The sequence below is a fragment of the Alnus glutinosa genome, chromosome 8 (assembly GCF_958979055.1).
Source record: "Alnus glutinosa chromosome 8, dhAlnGlut1.1, whole genome shotgun sequence".
Classification (NCBI taxonomy): Eukaryota; Viridiplantae; Streptophyta; class Magnoliopsida; order Fagales; family Betulaceae; genus Alnus; species Alnus glutinosa.
Genome location: NC_084893.1, coordinates 27502450 through 27522369, shown reverse-complemented (window position 1 = coordinate 27522369; position 19920 = coordinate 27502450). Strand labels below are relative to the sequence as shown.

The 19920-nt window shown below is 34.0% G+C and overlaps 2 protein-coding genes across 3 annotated transcripts; both read left to right on the top strand.

Annotated features, from left to right (window-relative positions):
• Positions 1-7133: 7133 nt before the first annotated feature.
• LOC133876369 (probable WRKY transcription factor 31) lies at positions 7134-10211 on the top strand. Its single transcript, XM_062314638.1, has 6 exons — positions 7134-7470; positions 7569-7646; positions 7754-7924; positions 8047-8304; positions 8924-9037; positions 9395-10211. Exons 1-6 carry the CDS (start codon positions 7288-7290, stop codon positions 9911-9913), a joined length of 1323 nt encoding a protein of 440 aa, XP_062170622.1. The 5' UTR covers positions 7134-7287; the 3' UTR covers positions 9914-10211.
• Positions 10212-12762: 2551 nt separating this feature from the next.
• LOC133875074 (aspartic proteinase A1-like) lies at positions 12763-18230 on the top strand. Of its 2 annotated transcripts, none has more exons than XM_062313073.1 (14): positions 12763-12911; positions 14186-14562; positions 14677-14737; positions 15092-15186; positions 15336-15448; positions 15553-15721; positions 15816-15855; positions 16007-16071; positions 16513-16626; positions 16732-16796; positions 16951-17107; positions 17204-17323; positions 17656-17744; positions 17919-18230. In XM_062313073.1, the coding sequence occupies exons 2-14, from the start codon at positions 14194-14196 to the stop codon at positions 18001-18003; spliced, it is 1542 nt and encodes a 513-aa protein (XP_062169057.1). In that variant the 5' UTR covers positions 12763-12911; positions 14186-14193; the 3' UTR covers positions 18004-18230. The 2 variants fall into 2 exon arrangements, with proteins under 2 accessions (XP_062169057.1, XP_062169056.1); XM_062313072.1 differs by lacking the exon at positions 12763-12911 and adding an exon at positions 13056-13073.
• Positions 18231-19920: the final 1690 nt, after the last annotated feature.

Sequence of the window (19920 nt, the reverse complement as noted above, 5' to 3'; positions counted from 1 at the left end):
AATCCGGCGACATCTGCTGGACGTCGCCGGATTCCGACTTAATTTGTTGAATTCCGGCATCGACCGGAGTCGGAATCTGACTTGTCGAAATTCGGCAATAGTCAACTGCTTGAACGTAAAAGTCGACTGCGTTGTTTAAAAGAGAGTCGACTGCATCTACCATCTACAAAAAATTATTTACGCTTTTAAAAAGTGTAAATCATTTTTCGAAATTTATTAAGTATTTTTGGTCAAACGGAAATCATTTTCCGGTTGACCATTATTTTCGCCCCTACCAAACACCGGAAAATACCGAAACCATTTTCCAGAAATCATTTTACGCAGAAACAAACGGGGCATTATCGGAAAATGTTCGAGTGACTTAATGGTTTGTTTAAGAATTGAATTTCCTGAAATCCGAATTTAATTCTAATTCACTGTGCGAATTTCAAAGTTTGATTTTGTGAGATAAAATTTTAAAAAGTTGAATAAAATATTATTTTTGTTTTTGAAAAAAGTAGAAAAGAATTCAGATTCAACCATGTTGCCAAACACACCATTAAAAGTGTGTATTATATAAGCCCTATCGGTTATTCAGTTGTACGTATAAAAATACAATTATGTCTTTAGATGGAAAATTGAATTTGATGTCAAAACACTTAAATTAGATTTACAAGTTCCTCCTTCTTCGCTGGTCCTTCTGGCTCTACGTACGTAAATTCCACCGGCATTGCATTTTTTTTCAAAGTTGGAAACCTTTCTTCTTTAACATCCGACCTAACTATGCCAACCTTTTTTTTTTGAAGTTTATGCTTTGGCATAGAAGTCATCAGCACGTTGAATTATGTAGTCTAGCACAAATTCTTTTCCTTTTCTTTTTTTTTTTTGTGTAATTTTCTAATAAGATAATTATTGAATGTTAAATCATTGTATGTATTGTACTATGACTTAAGTAATATAAGACGTTTTTTTAAATCTAAATTAATGAAATTTAAAAATTGAAAATTGAGGGAGCTGAAGTTTAAATATTAATTAATTGGTGTATAAAAAACCAATGAAAAACACACGTGGTGACCTTGTCAATTAGCATATATACTTATTATTTCCTCTGAGAGAGAGAGAGAGAGAGAGAGAGAGAGAGAGAGAGAGAGAGGATGCCATGTGCCATGTGGTGGATTAAATGTTTGGAATAGAAAAGTTGAGTGACCAAACTGCAAAACTTGGCTTAGATCGATGTGGACTTTTGGCATGCTTTGCTTTCCATAGAATGAATGTAGTTAGTTTTTTGGACTTCACTGAATATATACCATAAATTATTGGCTTCAACTTTGACATATTCCTTCAGATTCATTTTCCAATTATGATTGAACAGTGCCTTATATATGTATTTGGCTGAATCATAATTTATTTTTATAACTGTCGTGGACCGTCAAATTAATGAGAGAGTGTATATATATATATATAGATTTGAACTTTCTTCATATTCCATATTGGCCGGGGCCAAGTCTTTTCAATCAAGTTGGAAAACATCCCCCTTTCTCTTTGCCCTGGCCTCCTGTTCTTCTTGTTTGTTAATATATATATATTAAAATGAAATTAAAGTGGCCGGCAGCTCAATATATAGACATTTGTGCGCCCAAATTAAGGTGCATAAACTCCTGTTGATTCTAGCAATAAATTTATAAAGAGTAAATAGTATTTGATTTTCACCATGCGTGCCTATCAAGTAGTAACAAAATCCTTGCATGCATGCGTGCATCAATATCGATCTACTGCTAATTTTCCAATGCAGATGTTTCACGGCTCACACCAAGATATATATATATATATATATATATATATATATATATATAATGTCAAGCTCAACAAATTAAGATCACTCTCATTGAAATTAAGAACCCTCCAAGGAAGCAATCTCCCCATGACAAAATGAACACGATGTTTTTTTAAGATGAAATGCACACGTAGTCAATCGCTCTGATCATGAGATAACCATATCGATCTACCAGTAATATTGTGCCGCATCGATTACCACTTTATATATATATATATATATATATATATATATATATATATATATATATATATATATTACCAAAAACAACTCCAATCATTTTGAGTCGTTTGGATAGTGTCGGTTGAAAAGCGACTTAAAGTATAAGTAAAACGACTCAAAACACCAGTTTTTTGGTAGCGAATGTCTTAAATACGTATGTACGACTCTCTAAAATTGATTAGGACTTGTGCATGTTTTAAAATTTCAGAGACCAAATTGAAATTTCATATAGGTTTAATTTTACGAATGAAAATAGTTTTCATGCATCCCTGAATTTTTACACGAACCCAAAAGAAGGGTTGAATAACAACAAGCATTTGTCGATCGGCTCCCTGAAAAGGCTGATCGATCACTCGGAGTCAGACGCAGTCAGGCATCAACAAATTCTCACCATATATAGAAAAATAATATTGCAACATGTTAATTAAGTACCACAAGACTTTTGTCAATTCAAAGAAGGGCTAAATCCCAAGTGACACACTTGATCTCTTCTCCAAAGCAACTCCAGAATTTTGTCATTCTTTTACAGTGACTTGTCACGAATGAACTTATTCGATCTCTGAGAATTCCAATTATGATGAACTGACATGATCATAAGCCAAACCCCAACACTCAAAATAGGATTAAGGATTTCATGGTGGTTTAGTGGTAATTATAAGGAGAGAAACAAGGAAGGTTAAGCTTAATTAAGAAAGGTTTAGGCTTTCTCTCCAGGAAGGTTTTCAGGCTTCATCTCAATAACCTCTGAATTATGAAAAATTGAGTAGAGCATGGTATTTATAGGTACGTACGTAGGGAAATTATTTGGGTTAAATTAAGTAGTAATTAAATGATTAAATTCATATATTTCTATAAGCATAAATTTTTAGGATAAGTCATGATTTAACATTGTATTAGAATTTCAGTTAAATATTCTACGTGTTAGGTAGCACTTGTTGACATTGAATTTCTTTTAAAATAAACGATGATTTAACATGATATCAGAATTTCAGTTAAATATTTTACATATTAGCTAGACGTCACTTGTTGAAAATGAGCTTAAGTTCGCAAGTGAGGAATGAGTGTTAAAATATAAATTAAAAATGATTAAAATTCACCTATTTCTATAAATTTAAGCTTTTTAATAAGTAATAATTTAACATTTCTAATGGAACTAATCAACTCTAACTCAACCGCTATATTAATTAATTGTTGAAGCTAAGGATATTGATAACGATCGATAGAACGTCCATTAAGTACTGATCATGCACTTCGAATGACAAAGTCCAGGAGAATTCAAACTCGATCTTTACAGATAGCAGGATAACAGCAAATTAAATCACTTGTCTTAAAGTTATAATCTCATGTTTAGTGATCATAAGACTGTAACTGATCATCAAAGCTTATAAATTATTCTTATCTAATCGATGTCTCTGTTTCCATTATAAAATATACAACCAATTAATTAAACCCATATTTTAACCCTAGGATTTGTCAACACAAATACGTACAAAACCTAACATTAATTATATGTGCTTTGAAATAGAGGATGTGATATATATGCTTTGAAAAAGTGGATCGTTAAAATAAAAAAATGTGATACGTTTTTTAACTAAAGTAAAGAAATTTCTTTGCTAAACCGGATATGAAGCTCTAACCACTTCCCCTTCTCCCTTCCCTCTCGATGAGTCAATGTAGCCACCGGCCATCACCCCTTCAGTAAAATATAAACAATTTAATTTATACTTCGTCAAATTTTGTGGGTTTTTGTTGTTTTTATGGTGCATCCAAATACTATTTTTTTTTTTTCCCCAAAGAGCCGACTAAATAATAGAAAACAAATAATTTTCTTTGATATTTTCTATTGAAAATACGTTGACAAAATCTAAGTTAAATTTTGTTTGTAAGTTTAGGTTTGAGTTAATTAAATGTAAGAAATGTTTGGGAGTGGTAGAAGTCACTACTTATACCATAAAAAATTTGAGAGAAACTTCACGTACACTACTCGAAATATAAGAGGTTTTGCAATCATAAGTAAAAATTCACTAGACCCATGCACGGCCAATGAGCCGTGGGTGAGTCCAAGACATTTTTTAATTATTGATTTATCATTTTTTTTAAAAAAGGTTTATTTTTTGGCATTAATTTACAAAAAATTGTGAAATTAAAATGTACTAAAACATAAAATACTGATATTGTAAATTTTTAAACTTCAATATTATGATCACAAAAATCACTTTTATTTTGAAAAGATACTATGGGTGTGTTTGGGATTGCAATTTTATAGGCAATAAGTGCGATTTTAAACCAAATTGCAGAACATAGATCGTTTGGGAACTGCGTTTTTAAAAATTGCGATTTGAAAACGCAGAAAATCTGCCTTTTCAAATCGCAGATAAGATGGTACTTTTTTAAAAACGCAGAATTTTAAAGGTAAATTCGCGATTTTAAATGCTAAACTGCGATTTTGCCAAACGCTTAACTGCGTTTTTAAAAATTACTATTTTCAAATCGCACATTTTAAAATCGTTATTTTAAATCTTACTTTTTGAAATCGCAATCCCAGATCTTATATGGAAATTTTTTTTGAAAAAAAATGTCTAATAAAAATTGAAGGTTATCAAGGTAGATGGAGGATGGACGAGAGGGGCCCACCTAAATTTTAATGGGCCCAACTTGTAAAGCAAAGTGGTTTATGGAGAACCACTGGATTAATTAATATTCAACAACCTTCATATTCACTAAACAGTGTTTTAGTGGGTGGGCCTTTCAATTGATTTGAAGGTTGTTTGCTGTTGGTTAGTTTGTGCTTTTATTAATTAGTTTAAATGAATTTGATTAGATCGAGGTTGTTTTCTAGATTCCTTTTTAGATTTTTGGGCTTTTCAAAATGTTATTGAATATAATCGGTTGGTAGTTGGTACTTTAGGGATGCTTTGCGGAATTAAAAAGATTTGACAGTGATCGAATTACGTGCATGTAAACAATATTCTGTCCAAATATATTCAAAATATATAGTTTTATTTAATTAAAACTAGAATCAAAATTTGTGTTGGCAAGATTTCAAAATAGTTTTTGTTTACAATAGGTGGGCCTTTCAATATTTGGCGTATGAGTAATTATTTATTAATTTTATTTGAAGGAATTAGTTGCGATTGGGTTTATGGAAGCTGTGACTGTTGTCATGATTTTGAAAAGAAAGGGTAGAACTGTAGAAGTTATAATTCTATAATTGATGACATAAATAAAGCTCTTTTTATATATATATATATATATATATAAAAAGAATCTCAAATAAAATACGAGTTTTTTTGTTATTTTATTTATTTAGTTTTACTTTTTGTCTCTCTTTATCTAAGATCAGAAAACCAGTTATTGACTTATTGTTAAAATTATATTAAAAAAGAAAGAAAGGATGAAAGTCACAATTGGCAGATACATGCAGGTTTCCGTTGACATGAGTAAGAAATATTATATTCTTGATTTTATTTCACTAGTAAGTAACCAAAATCATGGGAGATCGATCTGAATGATTATATTGTTAAAACTTAAAAATATATGAGAGAATGATTATTTTTGGTTATATATATATATATATATAAAAAGATAAATTCAAGATTATTAACAATAAAGAAATCATACAATATTGATTTCAAAATATGAAAAATCGTCTAGAATAACTACAAAATTTAATATCAGGCATGAAAAAAAAAATTACAAATTACATTTATGTTTAAACGACAATTAAATTTTGTTGAATTATTTATTTATTTTGTTAATTATTACTATTATTTTTTTTTAATTTTGTCTCCTATAAACTGAAATCATAACTTCACCACTTGACTTGGGTTATGTGGTGGTCATAAAAAGAATAACCAAATAAACATTAATATTAAAGGATGAATTTTGATTCAAGTAGCTAGTAGGTGTCCAGTGTAGTTTTAGTTCGAACTTCGAAGTGTACATGTACTTTTTCTTGTTATGATTAGTTTATAAGTTATATCTTTTGGGTCTAGTTAGCTAGTATAAAATCAAATTACTTTTTTTTTTTTTTTTTTTTTTTTTTTTTTTTTTTTATAGTCAGTAGAGTCAAATTATTCTAAAGAAAAATACATACACACACAAAAACCTTTATGATATATCCTTTGGCTCTAACCCTGCAAATATTGAATATCTATTCCCATAGAGAGAAAAAGTGATGTCGACCTCTTCGGTCTTTTTTCCTCTTTAAAAAAACTTATAAACAAATTTACAAATAAAGAAGGGAAAAATTGCTTATTTAGTTCATGTGATTTGTAATTCTACCAAACAGATCCTTGTGTTATTAAAAATATCTTAAAATACCTAGGGTAAGTTATCGGTCCAAATTAAATAGTCCATGCCGTCAACTATTTGATCAAATCCGTTAGATGCTAGATTCATATGACAATTGATTGTTGATTAACGCATGACAATATATATATATATATATACACAAAAAAAAGTCCACCCCACGACAAGTGAGGGGTACGTGGCCGGTTTTCCTATTTAAATACATTGTACAGTAATTTTATTTATTTTTCTCTATATTATTAAAATATATATTATTTCTTCACAAAATTTTTTAAAATTTTTATGTACCCTCACATTTTTTACAAAATTTTAATATAATTCCCAATGAAATATAGAGAAACAAGAGAAAAATATTTTATGTTAAAATTAATAATAAATGGGAAGCTAAGGTGCTACCAAATGCTTTAGGTAGTACTTAAAAAAGCTGTCGAGGACTTGAGGGTACTCTTAAAGAATAAAAAAAAATAAAAATAAAGTCAGATTGTGTTTAACTGTTTCATCTCTCTCTTGATGTGAAAAACTCTCGATTCTCAGCACCTCCCCTGACTTATCTTAAAAAAAAAAAAAAAAACCTCTGACTCTCTATCTGACACTGACCCAGCTCTCACCTGTGATTGCTTCCACGTGCAGTTGACGCGGCATCTTACGTCACTCCTCAAATCCGTGTCAATGTTCATGCTATATATATATATATATATATAAGATGATCAGTCCTACACATTTTGGTCTTATTCCAAACCCTTTTTATCGCCGGGTCCATTGCAACTGTTAAAAAGGACTCAACCTTAATTCACAGCTCGCTTCATCCTTTCTCTCCCTCTCTCTCTTTCTTCCTTTCATTTATATACACATATGTCCGAACTCCGAAGGACGACGACTAGTCTCCATTGGTAAGGAAACTGTAAAATCAAATCATATATACTACGTCGAAACAAAATATCATGGACCTCAATAGCAACCCATTTCTCAACTGCGGAGATGATCATCATGAACATGTTTATCCAGCCGGGAGTTCCAATAATGGGAAACCAATGGTCAAGGAGATGGACTTCTTTGCCGCCGACAATAATTCTTCCAAGAAAGATCGTGTAGATGATGGGCTGGTGCATGGTTTGGAACTTAACGTAAGTTTATGCTAATTACAAGTGTCTTAATTTTATTTTCTTTTCTCTTTTCAGCACTTGAATATTTCAAGTGTGTTTTTGGATTCTTTTTCTTTTAGACTGGTAGCGTCAAATCAAATGTGGACATTGATGGAACATCAGACAACACTGGACGTAACAAGCGAAAAGTAAAAGAGGTATGTATCAAACTTTGATAGAAAATTTATTATCCGAGCTGAGTCTTGAAAGTTCAATTTTTGTATTAATTTTCAGATTGTTAAGATGAAGATTGTTCTTCGTGCAGTTGATCATACATGCTCAGGCTGAATTGAACCAGATGCATGTGGAAAATGAACGCTTAACAGATATGATTAATCAGGTGAATAACAACTACAATGTCCTGAAAACGAATCTTGACACACTGATCCAGCACCGTCAGATTCGAAACGTCAATACCGAAAAACATGATCATGAGGTAGTTTTACTACGTACAATCCTGCTAAGGAATTGAAAACCCATCTCTTTCTATTTATATCTATTTTAGATATAGCGATTAATTAGGAAACTAATTAATCTACATTATCTATGGGCGCTTAGATGATTAATGGAGCAGCCAAGGAGAAAGAGCATGTGTGTAAGACACAAAATATACAGTTGGATCTGGATAAGAGTGATGTCGGGGATAGTGCAACAACTGGGAGAGAGAAGAGCGAAGACCAAGCAATTCCAGGGAGGGTTCCTAACAAAGTCCCTAAATTTGGTGCTTCCAAGGATTTCGATCAGCAGTCGGAAACGATTTCGGAGTTGATCAGAAAAGCTCGAGTATCAGTTCGAGCCCGATCAGACGCATACATGGTAAAGTACCTTTTTTTTTTTTTTTTTGAAGATGGTAAAGTAGCTTGCTATAGTGTTAAACTTCACGTAGGTGCAAATTAAGGTTTTACAATATCATGTTCTTATCTGACAACATCAAGGAAGTTGATGACCCAAAATGAAGAATTTATGCCTACATGCATGTGCACACACCTCCAAGGCTCCAAAAGTCAAAAAAGAAAAGTTTTAGTCGGCAGTCTCATAGTTAAGGAAGTTAGAAGGAAATTACGTACACCAGTATACTATTGAAACAAGCTACCTAGCTACAAGAATCAGGGCCCTCATCAACTTTTCATAAAACGTGCATATGCAAATTAAGTCGGGATTAATCTAACATAGTGAATTAAGTTAAAGGAGTTGGACTAGTTTAATTTAATAAGTCGAATTAAGATTGATTTATAAAATCTTATATCGATACATAATGAACATGAATTACCACCCCCAACTAGAAATCATTGGAGTAAATGTAATCACATGTTTAATGTATAAAAACTGATCGCATAAAATGTGGATTATCAAATAATGCAGTATTCTAATTAAATGATAATTGAAACTTGCTTTTCAATCGATCAATCTTAATTAATTAGTGCATCGATCACAGATTTCTGACGGATGCCATTGGAGAAAGTATGGGCAGAAGATGGCAAAAAGAAACCCATTTCCTCGAGCTTATTATCGTTGCACCATGGGATCTAGTTGCCCGGTTCGCAAACAAGTATATTCTTTTTCTTCCTTAAAGAAATTATGCATTTTACTTTTGAGGAGTGATTGGTGCACAACAGCACTACTCTAGAGACATGAGATGGGTCTCACGTGGGACTTATGTGGTAGAACCCACCAAATGGGACGCACCTCATATTTCTAAGACCTTGCATAACAATTATACAACTATTGTGCAAAAGTTTTTTTTCTTTGCTTTTACTTCATTTCTGTTTAATTCTCACTCTGTTAAACGATTGATTAAATGATTAATTTTTTCTCTTTTTATTGACTTAAACTTTTATGATAAGTAGTGATTTAATATATTTGCAAAGAGTATTATTGCAGCTAATGGAATTTTGGTTTAAAATAGATACAAAGGTGTGCAGAAGATCAGTCAATCCTCATAACCACATATGAAGGTCGTCATAACCATCAGCTCCCTCCAGCCGCCGAGGCAATGGTTTCCACCACATCAGCAGCCGCATCAATGCTGCTTTCAGGACCATTGCCTAGTTCAGATGCGCTAATCATGAATTCAAACATATTAGCAAGAAATGCACTTTCTAGCTCACTAAACTTCGCTACACTTTCAACAGCCGCTCCATTTCCTACTGTTACAATCGACCTCACTGATCACTCTGATCATAAGTCCTCTCAGTTCCACAGCCAATCAAACTATTTTGGTCTTCATGTCTCTCAGGGAATGGATCTTCCTCTCTTAGCACCCAACGCCGATGCAGTCAGTTCAGCGACAGCTGCCATCACAGCAAACCCTCACATCACTGCTGCACTAGCGGCGGCCATTGCCTCTGTCATTGACAATGTTCGTTCAAACCATAGTAGTAAAAGTCATACTGCTACAAGAAACAGCAGTGACAACAATGCGTGAAGCTCACACCTTTGCTTTAATAATATTTGAATTTTGAAGCCCTTCATCGATCTCAAGCTTACATTTATTTGGTTGTTTTTAAGATAATAGGTGTTTAGTTGGCTTAATTTGTACTTATATATTGATTGTTTCATTATGCAGACTGTATGGTATCCTAATAGACGGTACTTATCGTGTGTACGTAGCTTATCTTGTATCATTTGAGTTGTAAAATTGTAGAGCTATATAACTCTTCAATGAAACACCTGGTTAGGTGTTTCACACAGGATTAAACATATTGAGATCGCTTTCTACTTCATTTGTGAGAAGATAACCAACAAAGATATCCATCAAATTGTGATATATTTCATCTCTTGATCCGCTAGCGAACATTTTCACCAAAGGCCACACTGCGTCTCGGTTTTAATTGTGATCTTGGAGACAAACTAAATGTTCTTCCTCCCATTAGATTGCGGGAGGATGTTAGAGAATCAAAATCTTTGGACACTATAGATATATAGAATTTCAGCTATACCCAAGGATCTTTAGCAACATGAAGATGAAACTCGCTTAGAGTTATCTTCTCAACGAACCTACAAATGGGAATGCCGTCAGAAAACTAGAAAACAAAGAAGGGAAGGTGGATCTTTGCCACTATGAATGGAAAAAGAGGGAGGAAGAGAGGGAGAGATGGGAATGCAGTCAGAAAACATTCTGGTCGAGGCCCAATTTGTCATATATAATTGAAATTGAGTGAATGACTGAAATAAGGTTCAAAATCATGACGTTTTACTCTAATATCATATTAAATCACAAATTGTTTCAAAAACTTAAACTGATAAGAAGGTAAATTTAATTATTTAACTAATAATTTAACTATCATTTGTAGCTTATCTTGTATCATTTGAATTGTAAAATGTAACTGCAATTGTCCAATTGTATATGTATATATATACCTTTTCAATGCATGAAACACTCGTTTTGGTACCTAAAACCAAAACCATTCCTCATTATCGTACTAGTGCAATCTTTCACTTAGTTCGAAACAGCTGGAAAAAAAAATAAAACAAAAATAAATTCTCATTAATTGGCTTCAATTTTTTCTTCGTATGATGATCAAAAAATAAGATTAGGTTGTGTTCGATCTTTGTGTCGGAGAGGGTAGCAAATTTTTATACTATATGTTTTGTTTATATTAAATATTGGCAACCCTGCTTTTGTCAGTTACAAAAGTATTCGATCTTCTCTCTAGGTTACCCTTTTTGGTATTTCTCTTATATCAATTTTTGGCATCTTTATTATTAAAGCCATACCTTGCTAACAATGCTAAGATTATAACATTTGATTGATATTAATTTGGTTAAACTCCGAATTATTAGAATAGTAACTTTCCACCACGCTTTCAAATTGATGTTTACGACGACCCATTATATCAGCATATATTGACCGTTTGATGCGATAGTAGTAATTTTTCTTCTAGTCATGACTTTACTGATCACCTATTAATATTTAACGACGTAATACTATGCTCATGGATAATACCAAAACATTTTAATATAGCCTATAGGCTGTTTAATTTCCTTCGTAACTCGAAATCGTAATGTGATTCTAGCTCTAATACCAATTATTATGGGTCTAGTAATTTGTCTAAAAGTCTTAAAACTGTTAGATACTAATTTGATTAAATTCTTAACTCTTAAAATCGTAACACACATGGAGAGATTCACAGTCAGACAAAGAGACAAGCTAGGAGAGAGCGCATTGGCTAATTAACATCGATCGGCTAATATTTCACCATGTAGTGGGCAACGACTCTTGTTGCAACCAAAAGGTTTTTGGGAGGTCATAATTATTTTGAATGTGAGAGCATTGACTAGACAATTTCGAAATTCATGCCTTTGCTGCTAGTGGTATATGAGAAAAAACATAACGCGGAATATAAAAATAGACACAAAGAATAACTTAGTTTGGCTTACGATCGTTTATAGGATAAAGTGTAAAGGGTATATTTTGCTTTTATTTTTTTTTGAGTATTGTTTACAATATAATATGCTCCTCTTTATAGAAGAATAAGATAATACAAATAGATTTTAATTACAATTATGTATTTTTTGATTGTGACTAAGCGATAGTTTTCAACAGTTTCTTAAATTCTTGAACTTCTAATATGCTTTAACTTTATCTAAGTGGTCCGATCCATGGAGGTCATTTAAGTAGCAGTGCAATTTAGGCAATTTAATTAGGTCAGGTTAGCGAGTGGCGAGTGGCGAGTGGCGCCTAGCTATCTAATATGTTGGTGGTATGAAATGTCATGGTCTAACTTAATCTTTATTGTACTTACTACAAAGAGTTTAACTTAATTAAGATTGAGCTAAGGACTTAGAGTTAGGCTACGACCTGTTGGAACTTGAAGATTTCAAGAAAAAAGAAAAGAAACCTACGGCACGGTTTTAGCCTTTACGTTTTAATTATTATTATTATTATTTTTTATATTTTTTTAATATATATAATATATATTATAAAACAGGTTACTGATTATTGGTATTAATTGATTTGACAATTCTTATAGAGAAATGATAAAATTACAACCCTTACATAACTATCTCACAACTCCACCATCCTATATGTTTTAATTGTAAGATAATTGTGCAATATAGATTGTACATGAATCATTCTCTATTCCTATAACAAGTAATCGCAATCGATTTAGAAGATTATTCGATTATTTACTGTGGTCAGCAGTTATTCTCGGCTAGCAATTAATAACTGTCTATACACTATTAAATTATATATGTATATATTAAAATAATTTCTCCCAATCAATTAGGAGAAAAACATCCCTTGCAAAATAAGAAAAGAATATCCACTACCAGTCTACCTTGTGCGTCCACGTGTACGGTCCAGATTCAAAGTTGTTATCACGCTGCACAGAAATATCTCCTTTTTACAATCCCCTTTTTAAAATTCGAACCTCACAGACCCGAGTATTCGGTGCGGTTGATCTTCAAGAGCTGTGACTGTGAATGGTTCTACTATTCTAGATTTCTTCGCCGTAATTTTAGTACAAATTTGTTTCTAATTTTTCAATTGATGATGATGATCTGGTTCGGCTTTGATCGAAAACCTTGCTTTTATTTGTGAATGAGAGCTCCGTTTCTTCGTGATTGATAGTATTTAAGCTGTAACTTTTACTTTCCTCTCTCCTTTTTTTTTTTTGAATGAGTTTGATGATGCTTTGTTGTGAGTTTGAGTTTCTCCCTTGGGGTTCTGTTTGGTTGCTGAGAAACGTTTGGAAAAGAAAATGATTGAATTCTTCGATTTTAGGCGTTTGTTTTTGTGTTCTTCTTTCGGGATGAACTTGGAGCTAGGTTTAGTAATTATTGATGCTGAGAAAGCGGAAACCTCCACAGAATTAGTGTAATTACAACCACTTGAGATGATCGAGTTGAATTTAACACTTCGGAAAGCAAAATGACAATCTTTTCATACTTTTACTGTTTCTCGGGAAACAAACAGAGTTTTTTTTTTTTTGGGGGGGGGGGGGGGGGGGGGTTATTATCTACAGCGTTTTCATGTTTTGGTCTTAATAAACCCAAGTTTTTGTGAGAAATCGTATGCTGCAAGTGTGCTGCTTTTCTATTTTAATTTGGTATCCTTTTTATTGCCTTTGGAAGGAAAGAAATCATAGGTGTTTCTAGGACTTGGAGAAGTCCTTCGAGGATATTTTAGTTTCGTTTTTTCCAAATTGTTTTTTTTGGACGGTAGCTTTTGTGTCCCTTTTGTCGCTTAGTTTTGGCGATTTTTTTTGTTTGTTTTTGCTTTCTAGTTAGGTGCTTCCTCTTGCATACTTTCAGTCTACTTAGGGTCGCCTTACTCTTTTAATATGACTAGCATATATATATTATACTGCTTAATGATTTGGCTCGGCTTTGATTGAAATTCTAGCTTAGTATGTAAAATATGGCTCTAGTTTTGCATAGCTGATAGCTATTTCTGCTGTATTTATGCGTGAGAATTTTCTGTTAGGGAACTTGACACCACTTTCTTTTACTTCTGTTGGTTGCTCAGAATTTTTGTTTTTTTATGGTGGGGTTGGGGTTGTATATGTATGTAGGCGCCACAAGGGATGTGGGGAAACTTGTCTCGAGCTCAAATCAGATGGACTTGATCTGGTCTAAATCCACTTAAGTAGAAGTTGATTGGTTTTCCTGCCTGCCTGTCTATTGTAATACTAACTTCAGCCTATTATTAGTTTATTAGTATTTTCCCTTCATTTGTGAAATTCATTCACAGGTAACAAGATGGGTGTCAAACACAAGTCCGTTGTGGCCACCTTCTTCCTTTGCTTCCTCTTGTTTCCCCTGGTCTTTTCTGCATCCGATGGTGGGCTATTCAGAATTGGATTAAAAAAGAGGAAGTTTGATCAAAATGACCGTGTTGCTACTCAGCTCGAGTCAAAGGAAGGGAAGTCTTCGAGAGCTATTAAGAAATATCGTCTTCATGGGAACTTGGGAGATCCAGAGGACACTGATATTGTAGCTCTAAAGAATTACATGGATGCCCAATATTTTGGAGAGATTGGTATTGGTACTCCTCCTCAGAATTTCACTGTAATATTTGATACCGGTAGTTCTAATTTGTGGGTGCCATCTTCTAAGTGTTACTTCTCGGTGAGTTTTGGTGCTTTAATGTGTTTTCCAATATTTAGATGTTATTTATTCTTTGAATTAATTTTGACAAGATTTTCAATTGGAGAGAATATCATGATGTTACATTTGGTCCAGGTTGCATGCTACTTCCATTCCAAGTACAAGTCAAGCAGCTCAAGCACCTACAAGAAGAATGGTTTGTTATTTTTTGACTTATTCCATTTAATGTTCGTGAAATACTTGTCCTTCTAATTCAAATGCTTTCAAGTTTTTAGTGTGCATTCAATTACAAAATGTATTATGTATTTAAATGGAGGAACTTGTGGGAGTGGTTCCCAATTCAAATACTCTCCGTATGCTCTTTCTTGTGGAAATAAAGTCTCAACCCCATGACTTTTTGCTTGTGTAAAAAATTGCCCAAGTAAAAACTGTCAGAGGGTTCTTTTTATTAGTAGTGCACTTTGATATGTGAATACATGGATATATACTTGATTGGTAATATTATCCTACAAATAACAGAAAGAATATTATTGTTTAATACATTGTGCAGGTAAACCAGCTGATATCCATTATGGAACCGGAGCTATTTCGGGGTACTTTAGCCAAGACTATGTGAAAGTCGGTGATCTTGTGGTCAAGGGTCAGGTAATTTGAAGGTCTTTATAGTAGTTTATGCTTAGATAAATAAGTGCGTGTATGTGTGCATAAGCATCTGTGTCTGTGTTGGTATGCATCTGTACTTGATTTCAATTTTCTTGAGGGTTTCCCTTCACTGATGAGGTGGTAAATTTTAGGAATTTATTGAGGCAACTAGGGAGCCCAGCATCACATTCTTGGTGGCCAAGTTTGATGGAATTCTTGGCCTTGGATTTCAAGAGATTTCAGTTGGAAATGCTGTGCCTGTGTGGTATATTATTGTGTCTTTACTGTCATATGTGCTATTATTGATTATTTAACTTCGGTTTTGTTAATATTCCATTTTGGAGATTTCTAACTTTTGAAGTACTCCAGGTACAACATGGTCAATCAAGGTCTTGTTAAAGAACCAGTTTTCTCTTTTTGGTTTAACCGGAATGCCGATGAAGAAGAAGGGGGTGAGATTGTTTTTGGTGGGGTGGATCCTAATCATTACAAGGGTGAACACACATATGTTCCTGTGACACAGAAAGGCTATTGGCAGGTTGGTGTTCTAAACTTTGCTTCATGCACATGTAATATTGAATGACTTGATTATGTCAACTTTCTAATTGTTATACTGTTCCTTTTGTTGGCAGTTTGATATGGGTGATGTCATGATTGATGGAGAAACAACTGGTAAGAGTGATAATAATTTTGATTGATTGCGTGTTTTAAGGACAAGTATTTATGTTGCCCAGGACACAAGGGTTTTAGCTTTTATTAGTTTTTGTTGCTGTTACTGTAGCTTTTTATTTGTTCCAAAATGATACAAGGATGTCTATTTCAGGATTTTGTGTCAGTACATGTTCAGCAATTGCTGATTCGGGAACATCTTTGTTGGTTGGCCCAACGGTGTGTACCTCTCTTCATTTATAGCTGCAAAGTTGTGTTGTGCGTACACTGAAATTTGATGTATTCAACTTGCCGATTAGATGGAATCCATTCCTTGTTCTGCTGCCTATTCTGAGACATTCATTTTTTTATATTGGTGTATTCCTTTTCTTTGTTATCCAGAGAGGGTTGGATGCACTATTCCAGCTTAAGATTGTTTTCCATATTACTCTTAACGGGAAAAATGATTTATATTTCACTGGTCTTTTGGATGTCTTGTGTTGCTCCTTATGTAATGTAGGATATTCAGGTTGTCGGTTCCTTCTTTCTTGTCGATTGATGTTACACTTAATGTGTCTATGGCGCCCAACCATTCAAATGCACCAGACATGTTGCATATATATACACTTCCATCCTGTTTGTCCACGTTTGATAATTATTGTTTTGTATCTCAATTTGCAGTCTATTATCACTGAAGTCAATCATGCAATTGGAGCCACTGGGGTTGTAAGTCAAGAATGCAAGGCTGTAGTTGCAGAATATGGAGAAACCATAATCAAGATGATATTAGAAAAGGTATGTGCAAAGTTGACATACAATCAAAACCATGCTTCCAATAATTGATGAGGTAGTGATATCTCCTCGTCCAACTTTCTAATGACCAACATATTATTTTACCAGGACCAACCACAGAAAATCTGCTCACAGATTGGTTTGTGCACTTTTGATGGGACTCGAGGTGTGAGGTACGACTCAACTGGTTTCCTGTGCTGGGAAAATATCCAGTTTTACATCTTATTCGACAACCCAACCCCCCCCCCCCCCCCCCCCCCCCCCCCCCCCCCCTTTTTTGGGTTATAACTTAATAATTTTTTCCTTTTCTGAATGTGTCATGGTCAGTATGAGCATTGAGAGTGTTGTCGGTGATGACACTCAAAAAGCATCTGGTGGTTTGCGTGATGGAATGTGCTCTACATGTGAGATGGCAGTCGTTTGGATGCAGAACCAACTTAAGCAGAATCAAACCCTGGACCATATACTTAACTATGTCAATGAGGTGAAATAACCCCTTCTATCTAGTTTTCCTTTTTTCTTTTTTCTGGTTCCCCATTTTTTGCAGTTTATGCTTGCTCATAGTCAGTTGTAATTGCAGCTTTGTGACCGGCTGCCTAGTCCAATGGGAGAATCAGCAGTTGATTGTGCCAGTTTGTCTTCAATGCCTAATGTTTCCTTTACAATTGGTGGAAGGGTTTTCGACCTCAGTCCTGAGCAGGTGATATGGTTTATTAAATTGTCTTAAATTGTTCTAGAACTTTGTTCGATTTTAGGTCCATCCCATATGATTTTTTCCAGCCACAGGTGGTAGAGCTTTTTTTTTTTTTTTTCTTTCAATTGCCACATGTCCAGTAGCAAGGCTTAGTAGAAACAGATTTTCCTTTTATTTTTTTGGCAGAGAGTGGTAACTCCAGTTATGAGCATTGCTTTTTCTTTTTCTGTTTGTGAATGTGCACTGCATTTTTGAGAATTTTGGGCATTTCAACGGTGCTGTGACCTGTGCAGTACATTTTTCTAACAAATTTTTCTTTCTTTGGATCATTCGATCAGTATGTCCTTAAAGTTGGTGAGGGAGATGTCGCTCAATGCATTAGTGGATTTACAGCTCTGGATGTACCACCTCCTCGTGGACCTCTCTGGTAATATCTAACTTTTGTTGTAGTTTCACTGTCCTTTTGTATTCATATCCGTAATATAAATCCGCTCATTGATTGTATTGTTATTGACATGCAAATGAGATGGATAATCTCACTGCTGGTACAGTTGGACTGGACTCTTATATTATCCTTGTCAATGTTTCTTATGCAACACAGGATCTTGGGGGATGTTTTCATGGGTCGCTACCATACAGTATTTGACTATGGGAATCAGAGAATCGGATTTGCAGAAGCTTCCTAAATGAATATTTACCGTTTAGTTTGTCTTTTGTGTATCCATGTCTTCTTCTGAACACCTTGTATCCTGAAATACTAGTACTGGCCCTGGTGTTGAAAGTAAACTTCAAACGATAATTACATGTAAATATGTTTGGGCATATTAGTGTGGCTTTGATGAAGCTTGTTATGTGAATCTGTGTAAAACTTGTTTTAATCAAGAAAATGGATCATTGGCTACATTATTCTATACACACGTATCTATGGTTTAAGTATCTATCTCTTGATAAGTCTACCCTTTCCATTACCCGAAAGGAGTAATGTTATATATACTATACTTTCATTCCGCTCTCATTTATTGACGGTGTCAATTACCATTTGGATCAATTTTTTTTATTTTTTTATTTTTTTTTAAAAAAAAGAAAAAACTAAGGGTTAATTGGATACTGTCACATCAGTCTAATAGGATGGAATGTAATATATAAAACTTACATTTTTATTCTATCACTATCTCATCTTGCTGAGTGTCAATCAACCATTTAATTTCTTTTTTGGAAAATGGCCGATTCAAGGGCTGATAGGTATATTGTCATGTTTAGCAGGATAAGATAATAGTGGAATAATAGTATGATTTCTGGCAGTGAAGAGAGAAATATCCAAAAGTCTTCCTTTTTGCTGGTTTTCCAGCCATGGGAGGGAAGCTTCCCTCTCCATCGTTTCCTTACCCCCATCATCATCTCCCCGACCACCAAACCACCCAATAAATTTGAGAGTTTTCTTTCAAACTTTCACCTCTTAAGAGGTTTCTACCCTATTGGCTTTGTATCGGACGTTTTCATTCATTTTACAACTTTTTATCTCCACAACATAAGTTTTATACAAGTCCATTTTTTTTTTGTGACTCCTCCATTCGTGTCTTCCGCTAGTTTTGTAAAGGATTTTTGGTCCATTTTTTTGAATCTAGATCTACTATCCTCTGCCCATCACTGGTCGACACGCGCCGCCTCATTGCCTTCCTCGTCATCTTCCGTCTACGTCGATGCCATCCAAGTCTCCAACGGCCATCTTCCGACCGGCGCGTGGGCTATACGCACCAACAAGTGGATCTCACTCGTTGGCGCGTGTGGGTCACGTCTCGCCTCCTCCATCTGGCCATCCGCCAGTTTCTGATGTTTTGTGTTTGTGTTGATTATGTTATTGTTTATCCTTTTCTTTTTCTGTTTTTTTCGGGCTTTTTTGTTGCTTTTTTCTTCTCCTGTTTACTCCTATAATGATGTTTGGGTCCTTATGACTCAATACACTTTATTTATCACATTCACTGGTGACCTCGGTTTTGTGGTATCCGTGCCTCAAACCATTGGGCCTGCATCTCTGGAAGTATTGCCTCTGCGTATTTTCGTTCTTAATTTTAATTTTGGGTTGCCCAGCCCCTGTAGTGTTTTTTCTTTAATGTTGTAATTTGTTCTCGTATCTATAAAAAAAAAAAAAAAAAAATAGTGCGGTTTCTAATACTATTCATGGCAAAATATCGAAACATTGAATTTAGATATATTTTCAGGAAGTTAGATTTAAAATTGTTGGTGGTGCGACAGTGTAGAGCATCGACCTAGGAGTTATTGGGAGTTACTGGCAAAGTTGAAAGCTGAAATGATGAGTCAGACCAAGGTAGAATTAATTCCTTCAATTTAGAATAGATCCCTGGCAAAAGATTGAAGGATAGATTTGGTATCGGATATATTTTGCAGGAAGTTAAATTTCAAAGTAATTGTTAGAGGTGTGACAGGTGAAATTCTAAAGAATTTAACCACGAGTTATTGGGCACAGGATAAAAGCTGATGAGTCAGACCAACTTATAATTAATTCGTTCCTTAGAAATTTATTCGTGCATTGGCTCATGGTGGAAAATTGGTAGAACAGATTTAATATCAGATTTATATTTTAT

Coding starts and splice junctions, on each gene's coding strand:
- LOC133876369 (XM_062314638.1), top strand. CDS start 7,288: ATGGACCTCAATAGCAACCCATTTCTCAACTGCGGAGATGATCATCAT. Junction 7,925..8,046: donor CCGAAAAACATGATCATGAG/GTAGTTTTACTA, acceptor ATGGGCGCTTAG/ATGATTAATGGAGCAGCCAA. Junction 8,305..8,923: donor CCCGATCAGACGCATACATG/GTAAAGTACCTT, acceptor CATCGATCACAG/ATTTCTGACGGATGCCATTG.
- LOC133875074 (XM_062313073.1), top strand. CDS start 14,194: ATGGGTGTCAAACACAAGTCCGTTGTGGCCACCTTCTTCCTTTGCTTC. Junction 14,738..15,091: donor AAGCACCTACAAGAAGAATG/GTTTGTTATTTT, acceptor TACATTGTGCAG/GTAAACCAGCTGATATCCAT. Junction 15,449..15,552: donor GGAAATGCTGTGCCTGTGTG/GTATATTATTGT, acceptor GAAGTACTCCAG/GTACAACATGGTCAATCAAG.